The 8,751-nt window shown below is 44.5% G+C and overlaps 1 protein-coding gene and 1 pseudogene across 1 annotated transcript; both read left to right on the forward strand.

Annotated features, from left to right (window-relative positions):
* The first annotated feature begins 204 nt into the window (after window positions 1-204).
* Window positions 205-3,085, forward strand: LOC132219701 (large ribosomal subunit protein eL30-like; annotated as a pseudogene).
* Window positions 3,086-3,788: 703 nt separating this feature from the next.
* Window positions 3,789-8,395, forward strand: LOC132219702 (cytochrome b-c1 complex subunit 7). The gene is made up of 4 exons (XM_059672180.1): window positions 3,789-3,910; window positions 6,674-6,745; window positions 7,371-7,537; window positions 8,196-8,395. The coding sequence occupies exons 1-4, from the start codon at window positions 3,892-3,894 to the stop codon at window positions 8,271-8,273; spliced, it is 336 nt and encodes a 111-aa protein (XP_059528163.1). The 5' UTR covers window positions 3,789-3,891; the 3' UTR covers window positions 8,274-8,395.
* Window positions 8,396-8,751: the final 356 nt, after the last annotated feature.

Below are 8,751 nucleotides of genomic sequence, written 5' to 3' on the forward strand. Positions count from 1 at the left end.
CAATTGATATTGGACACAATTTCTTGATATTATAAATTTGAGTACACTTCTGGTAGATCTTAAAAGTTCCTAGTGACTTAATTCTTTGACTCAACCATTTCCTTCCTTCTGGGGAAGGAGGAAACTCACAATATAGCGAGCTTAGAGAAACAGCCGGTTTTGCTATATATAGGCTGGCGTTGGTTGAAGATGAGAAGTAGAGGATTTTCCTCTTAAAGTCACAGGGCTTTCATTTTATTTTTTTAATTTTTTTTTTTTTTTTTTCAGAGAGGAGAGGGAGCGAGAGAAACATCAAAGATGAGAGAGAATCATTGATCACCTGCCTCCTGCACACTCCCTACTGGGGAATGAGCCCCCAACTCAGGCATGTGCCCTGACCTGGAATCAAACGGTGACCTCCTGGTTCATAGGTCGAAGCTCAGCCACTGAGCCACGCCAGCTGGGCAGTCATAGAGATTTTAAAGTGGCTTTATCACAAAACATCTGTATTTTCTTTGAAATGTTAAATGAATTTCTGGAGCATACTATATTACCTATCTAATATCTACTACTCACCTAATGCTACAAAACATGCAATTTTGGACTATTGACAGTGTTGTCTTCCCAAACACACATACTCAGAGTTGCCCACAGGTGGCTACTGATAATCAGGAAAAGGAAAAAGCATAGGGAGGAAAGCAGTTTGAAGGAAAGTAGATGTCAATGAGACAGTAAAAGGTCAGAACAGACTTTTGAGTTATTGTCTGTATACAAAGATTTATAACAAATTGAGACTTTTTTTTACATTTATCATTGAGATGTGTAATCCTGGGCAAATGATTTAACCTGTGAGTGTGAGTCTTTGGAAAATGAGGCACCATGACTTCAGTTATCCGCCTTACGCTCTCAAGACTGAACAGAATGTTAACACTGGGGACTCCGAGGGAATCACACCTGGTGTTTGCACTCACGTGGTTTCCTCCAGGATGGAACTGAGCCAGTGCGATTTGGTCCATGGGGCATCATGAAGTTTCTGAAGTGGAAGATTGATAAGCCCTTGCAGATTGGGTCTTATCCTCTTGGTGTACAGTGATTCCTGGCCAACTCTCAGCTGTTCCAGCCATGCCACCTGCGTGCCAGACATGTGAGTGCAGAAGCTATCTGAATATTCCAGCCTCAGCTGATACATGGAGCAAAACTACTGGCTCAGTTCAGAACTGGGAGAAACAATAGTGTTTTACACCAGTGTCTGTTGGGCACCAGTATTTTGCGGCGTGTTAGATGTCCTGAGACCGCCGGAGAAATTAAATTTGTAATTGGTCAGGGCCAAGTTTAGCGGCCTTCCTGTTACTGGTGATGTACTGAATAGTCCCAAAACTTCAAGTGATTTAAAACCACCAGCTTCTGCCCTTGGACTACAGAGTCCTGGGTTCGATTCTGGTCAAGGGCACATACCTTGGTTGCAGGCTCAATCTCTGGCCCTGGCAACCAATTGCTGTGACTCTCTCACATTGATGTTACTCTATCTCTACCCCCTCCCTTCCATTCTCTAAAAATCAATGGAACGATGTCCTCTGGTGAGGATTAACAACAACAACAAAAAACCCTAATGAATCCCAGCAAACATCCAGGCACTGGAGATTGCATGCCTGCAGGAGCTGGATTCTGTGACAGTCCTGGGTATCAGATCCCCTCACAAGATCTTCCTTCTCTTGCCACTGAAGCTTACGAGGTAAGGAGGAAGGGACAGGAGTTGCTGAGTACTTGTAAGGCAATGTGCCAATGTACACATGTACTGCATGTCTTCACATCTCTCTGACCATTTAGGTATGTGTTTGTTTAGTTATGCGTAGAAGGTGACGTGAGAAACTGCAGTGGCACAAGGAAAAAGAGAGAAGGCAACAGAATTTTAGAACTGGAATGGACTAAGACGATTAGGTCTAACCTTTTGAACTTACGAGATGGATTCTACTGTCCTGGGTCTCAAGACCAAAGAAAACAAGAGTAGGTGTTCTTGGGTAGTTGCTGTGGACTGAATTGTGTCCCCCTCACAATTCACATGTTGAGACTCTAACCCCCAATGTGATGGCATTTGGAGATGGGACCTCTTGGAAGAAATTAGGTTTAGATGAGGTCATGAGGGCATTAGTGCCCTTACAGAGAAGAAACACCAGAGGTGGCTCTCTCCCTGCCACGTAAGGACTCAGTGAGAAGACAGCCCACTACAAGCCACAGAAAGAGCTCTCACCTGAAACTGACATGCGGACACCTTGATGGGTCTCCATCTTCCAGAACTGTGAGAAAAATGCTTTTTAAATTACCCAGTCTACAATATTTTATGGCAGCCTTAGCTGACTGAGAAGTAGTAATGGCCCTGGCCTGTTTAGCTTAGTGGATAGAGCATGGGCCCGTGGACTGAAGGGTCCTGGGTTCAATTCCAGTCAGGGGCACATGCCCGGGTTGTGGGCTTGATCCCTAGTGGGGGGCGTGCAGGAGACAGCCTATCGATAATTCCCATCATTGATGTTTATCTCTCTCCCTCTCCCTTCCTCTCTGAAATCAATAAAAATATATGTTTAAAAAAAGAAAAAAAGCTTTCTCACTCCCCAGCCATCTTGGCAGCTGCATTTGGTTGAGGGACGTCCCACACTTGAGGCAAGAAGATGGTGGTTGCAAAGAAGACGAAAAAATCGTTGGAGTCGATCAACTCTAGGCTCCACAACTCGTTATGAAAAGTTGAAAGTACTGACTGGGGTACAAACAGACACTGAAGATAATCCGACAAGGCAAAGCGAAGCTGGTCATCCTCGCCAACAACAGCTGGGCCCTTAAGGAAATCTGAAATAGAGTACTAAGCCACGATGGCCAAGACTGGTGTCCATCACCACAGTGGCAATAATATTGAATCGGGCGCAGCATGTGGAAAATGCTATGGTATGCACACTGGCTATCATTGACCCAGGTGGTTCTGATATCATTAGACTCATGCCAGAACAGACTGGTGAAAAGTAAATCATGGGAAATTTTTCTTTAATAAAACTGGCCAGAGCTTGGTCAAAAAGAAAAAAAAAGTAGTAATGGTAGTTCACCATAACTGAATAAGCACCAGTCATACTAACTCCCTTGATTTTTTTCTGTCCCTAGATTTTTATGCCCTAAACTGAATATGTTGGAGCTGAGCCTTAAAAGTATACTTGCTTTTACCTTAGTTGCATGCAAATTCTGCGATACAGCTTAGATTTGACATTAAATCCGCCCCCGCCCCCCCCCCCCCATCCCCTGAACCAACCTTTAACCTTGTACTAAAATGGTTTGATACAGATCTTCAGCTGGAGAAGCTGAAGGCCAGAGAGGGTTAGTGTCTTCTGGATTAGAAGTGTGGCATATGGCCCTGGAATGAAGGCGTCCCTAAGTTGTATCTGGATTCTTCCTAGCTGTGTGTCCTTGGACAATTTATCCAACTCTTCTGAGCCTGCTTTTTCCTCTCTCCAATAGGGATAATCATAGTACTTAAGAATTAGAATTAAATGAGAGAATCGAACGAGAATATGCCCAGACCATGCTTAGCGCGTTGCTTGGCCCAAGGGCGCGATTAATATCGCCCAAAGTCTCACAGCTCGTCACTAACAGGACCCAGGATACAGCCCCGGTGCCCTCATTCCTTCCCTGGGGTTTTCCCATCACGTCACGCGGAATGCTTCCGGGAACCGGGCGCGTCATACACCCGGCTTACTCCGTTGCTAAGGACGCCGACAAAATGGCCCGCATGACAGCTACCATACGTCGCCGCAGGAACTGCGCCTGCGCGGGCGTCCTCGCGACCCTCGCGCCCAGAGCTGAGGCGCCTGCGCACTGGACCCCGCGCGCCCTCTTGGACTTACCCAGTAGGCAACGCTTCAGTCTCGGGTCAAAATGGCGAGCCGGCCTGCCGGTAGGTAATTGGTGTCCTAACTGCTGGGCATCGCTGCGCCCAGCCTTTCATTCTCGTAGCAGCTTGCGTCTCTTCCTCTGCTCTCTCTCCGTGGCCGGTTCCGCGGCAGAAGGGAAGGGGCGGCTCCGGTCCAGCGCGAAGGCCGCCTTCCGTCTGTCCCCCGGCGACCCCAGCCAGGCTTGCCGAGGGGCTTGGGGTGCGGACCGGCTGTTGGTGAAGGTGCCCGCGGCGGCTCGGGCACCCCTGGGTCCCATCTGCCTGCGCTGGGCATTCCCTCCGCTTGGCCTTAGAACTAGAGTTCAAGGGCACAAGGACGTCACTGGGTGACTTTCAGCCGACAGGACCCGAGCGCTGTCTGTGAGCCAGGTGCCCGCAGGTGCCTGAGCGCGGGGCACGCTCCCGCCGGGGATGCGCGACAAGAACGGCAACTGAAAGGCAGAGTTCTATTTGGTGTTCACGCTCTGTTTTACATATTCCGGTCATTTCAGCTTTCTATCCAATAACAGATCTGTTGGTCCCGAGGAGGGTGTTGGTTTGCCCTTGACCCGGGTAACCGAGGCAGAGTGGCCGGAGGAGAGGGGGCTGGAAGCGGCATTGCACCCCTCGCGCTTCCCGAACCGGGAGTTGGAGGAGGGAGGGCAGCCGAGGGGACGGGAAGCTTCGAGTCCACCTGGTCGGCAACGTCGGCGTGGTCTGTGGGTTCGAAGACATCTGGATGCGTGGTAGGTACCGAGGCAGACATATCTGTTATTGAATAGGAAACCGAAGTTGCCGGAATATTTAAAACAGAACGTGAACGCCAAATAGAATTTTATTTGCTTTTTTGTTGTTGTTCTTGTTGCTCATCTCTGCCCTCTGACGGTTTCAGTGGTTCTCAGCCTTCCTAACGCCGCGACCCTTGAATACAGTTCCTCATGTTGTGGCGACCCCCAACCATAAAGTTATTGTCGTTGCTACTTCATCACTGTAATGTTGCTGCTGTTATGAATCGTCATGTAAATATCTGATATGCAGGATGTCTTTTCATGGTTACAAATTGGACATCATTAAAGCATCGTGATTAATCACAAAAACAATATGTAATTATATATGTGTTTTCCGATGGTCTTAGGCGACCCCTGTGAAAGGGTCGTTAGGCCCGCAAAGGGGGCCGCGACCCACAGGTTGAGAACCGCTGGAAATTGAGGTCGCTGTTGAAAAAAATATTGGTCCCTCCTCCTGGCCCTCAGTCATCGTGAAGCTGTTCATCAACCTAAGCGACATGGAGCTTTTTGGGGGGGGTTTGGGGGAGACCCTTGAGAATTCACTATTTAACTGAACTTTGCGAATGTTGAAGGCGCTCTGCCCCGGCGCTGTGTTTGGAGCTCAGTCGACCTGGCTGGCTTCCATCTAGGGCGGGGTGACGTCTGTGAGACCTGTTCCCCCTTTTCAGGGACAGGCGTGCAAATCTGGGTCAAGCAGATGGGACGGTGCTGGGCACACAATAAGTGTTGGATGCATGGTGATCATTCTCACCGTCACCGGTTAGTACGCTCACAAGTCAGTGATTTTCTACAAGTAGGTATGCTTGTAGATTGTCGGCTCTGGTACTTGTTTTGCTAGAAGCCACGTTATCCCTGGTGCTTAGTTTCCACGGAGAGTTACCAAAGCCTTGTGCTCTGATGTCCTGAGGAGTAGGGGCAAGGCGGGGTTGGAGGAAGAGGAGTTTGCTTGGCAAGGGGCTAACCCTAGACAAGATTTTCAAGGCGATCGTAAGCTTTCTCTACCTCCCCTTCTGGACCACATGTCTCCTGTAAACCTCAGGCACTATCATGTTATTCCTCAAGGAGTTTTAGCATGACCTGTTCTCATCCGTTTTCAAATATCCATTCCCTTGGTGGAAAGCTTGGGGAGTGGAAAATGGGCTTCTTTTGCTGATACTTTTTAATATTAAGGGACTAAGTCAGTGATGGCGAACCTATGACACGCGTGTCAGAGGTGACACCGAACTCATTTTTTTGGTTGATTTTTCTTTGCTAAATGGCATTTAAATATATAAAATAAATATCAAAAATAGAAGTCTTTGTTTTACTATGGTTGCAAATATCAAAAAATTTCTATATGTGATACGGCACCAGAGTTAAGTTAGGGTTTTTCAAAATGCTGGCACGCCGAGCTCAAAAGGTTCACCATCACTGGACTAAGTAATGGTATCAAAACCCTCCCAGAAATACATGTGGTTCTAAAGAGGGTAGCCAAGTAATAAAAAGGTAATGTAGAATACAAATTTTGGAGGATGAGGGTCATTTAGACCGCCACCCTATCCTGAAATGTCGCCTTCTTTTCTTACAACACCAACTCCTTTTAAAAGGGAAGTTTAAATTTGTTACCTGTCATCTATTTCTGAAACTACAGATAATTGAGTTCTGAGTTTCTTTCCCATCCCCCACCCCTTTAATTCCGATAGTTGCAGGGGGACATACAGGAATGGCACGCTTGCCTTTGAGTGGCAGTAATTGTACTCGTAAATCTTGTACATTAGGTGTTCGAGTTTACCTTTTTTCCCATGATTTGCCCAACTTGTTTTTACCCACAGCTTCTTTTGCTCATAGATAAAATAAGGAATTTATCTACAGTATATAGAGTATACACTGTTGAAAGGAAATACCTTCCTATGCTTGCACGCTCTAACAGGTTAACGATCAGAAAGCAGTTGCTTACCTATCAGCATTTTCATATAGTACAGTAAGTGAATTGCAGCAGCTAACAGTGTGACAATATCAGTTGCAGCATCAAGCCGGTGGCTGGAGGGCATTCGAAAATGGTATTACAATGCTGCAGGATTCAATAAACTGGGTGAGTGTCTGCACTTCCTTCTTCTGTTTTTTCTTTATTTTTTCTGAGAGTAGTATTTTTGCAAGAGTCATTATGGGTCCAAAAAAGTAGCTAATTATGCTTGTGTACATTAGAAGATGTTAAAGTTAGGTCACATTTTATTGTTATGTTAAATCACACCAATTATTTTGAGAAGTGAGGGATGGAATTGTCTTAAATGTTTAAGGTGGAAATAATTTATGTTCTTGAAATATAGTAGCTGGACATTTTCCTTCGTATGCGCTCCCTCTCCCAGCTCCTTCACTTAGCATTTAAATTTTAAGTTCTATGAACTTTGAAAGTAGAGATTTTTCCAATTTGATATGTGTTTAAAAACAAGGTAGACATTTTAAAATTCGTTTTAGATAAAATGTGAATTCTGTGGCAATAGATTTTAAAAGGCTTGTATATTGTTTCCAAAGTACCATTTTAGAAATAATCCACTAAATAACCCATGATTATGTATGAAATACATTGAGCTTGATCATACGTAACTCTTGATATTTCACCTAAGTCTTAAGTTTATAAGTCATAAAGATATTTTACTCGTTTTTTAAAAATTCCTGATTTTTGAGACATGTTCAATCTCTCTTGTTTCCTATCATAGGGTTAATGCGAGACGATACAATACATGTGAATGAAGACGTAGAAGAAGCCATCAGAAGGCTTCCTGAGAACGTGTACAACGACAGGGTGTTCCGCATTAAGAGAGCCCTGGACCTGTCCATGAGGCAGCAGATCTTGCCTAAAGAGCAGTGGACAAAATACGAGGAGGTAGAGCAGCTTCTGTGTATCTGACCATATTGGCCACTAAGGTTTGAGTATTACAGACAGAGAAACATTCATTTGCATGTTTAGGGTTCTTCATGTTGTCACAAATAAATGTCCTTAAGACAGTACAGTGAGGTTATAGAGCAAATGTTAACTTCATTTTAGAGACAGACATTGAGACGTGAAGGTGAAGTGACTGTTCCAAAGTCACTAAGCAAGTTTCTAATATATAATATCCAGGTTTTTTCTTTCCCAGGCTGTGTTCTCCCTCTACACTCTGCTTCCTGCTCAGATGAAAAAATGCTGTTCATGTGATCAGCCCCTTGAGTGGCGCTCTAGCTCCCAGGAAGGACTCTGGGAAGCCAACCCTTGCCCCTAAGGGCATTGAAACTAGGCAAAAGCTTACAGACTCTCATTTCCTTTGCTTTTCTGTCAGACTTTCCTCTCATAACCTATCAAAGCAATTGATTACAATATCTTCATGGGTTTTACATTTTAGAAAAGCAGACAGTTCTTAGTTTGCTAGAAAATACTTTTTTAAGTTGGAAATAAAATTTTCAATGACTTTCTTTTGTTGTTTAAGACCTGTTGAGTGTTTGAAGTATACCAGTATGCGATGGTGATAGTAGCATATGATATTTTTCTTTTATTTGTTCTTTAGGATAAATTCTACCTTGAGCCGTATCTGAAAGAGGTTATTCGGGAAAGAAAAGAAAGAGAAGAATGGGCAAAGAAATAATCATGGAATCTATCTGTGGATGCATCTGTCCTCAGTATTTTAATTATGTTGGTTAAACTTGAAATGCACAATTTGAAACCATCTTGGTTTCAAATATATAAATAAATATCTATTATAACTTTTGTTGGAGTTTTTGAATTCTAAACTGTATTCTTAATAACTACTGAATTTACTTATCTGTTAAATTCTTTTTAAACTTACAAGGTATTCTTCAATTAGTGTTTAATGGCCTCCTGAAGCTAAGAGAAGCCATTTTTTAAAAATTTCATTTTTATTCCTCAACTGAGGGTATGTTTATTGATATGAGAGAGAGGGGGGAAAAAAATCGATGTGAGAAACATCAATCGGTTGCCCTCCACATGCACCCTGACGGGATTGAACCTGCAACCTATGTACATGCCCTGACCAGGAATCGAACCCGCAGCCTATTTGGTGCATGGGACAACACTCCAACCAACTGAGCCATGTGGCCAGGGCT

Source organism: Myotis daubentonii, chromosome 17 (assembly GCF_963259705.1).
Source record: "Myotis daubentonii chromosome 17, mMyoDau2.1, whole genome shotgun sequence".
In the NCBI taxonomy this organism is placed as follows: domain Eukaryota; kingdom Metazoa; phylum Chordata; class Mammalia; order Chiroptera; family Vespertilionidae; genus Myotis; species Myotis daubentonii.

Excerpts from the sequence above, each read along its gene's own strand:
- LOC132219702 (XM_059672180.1), top strand. Across the intron at positions 6,746-7,370 it reads TGCAGGATTCAATAAACTGG|GGTTAATGCGAGACGATACA; the intron begins GTGAGTGTCTGC and ends TTCCTATCATAG. Across the intron at positions 7,538-8,195 it reads AGTGGACAAAATACGAGGAG|GATAAATTCTACCTTGAGCC; the intron begins GTAGAGCAGCTT and ends TTTGTTCTTTAG.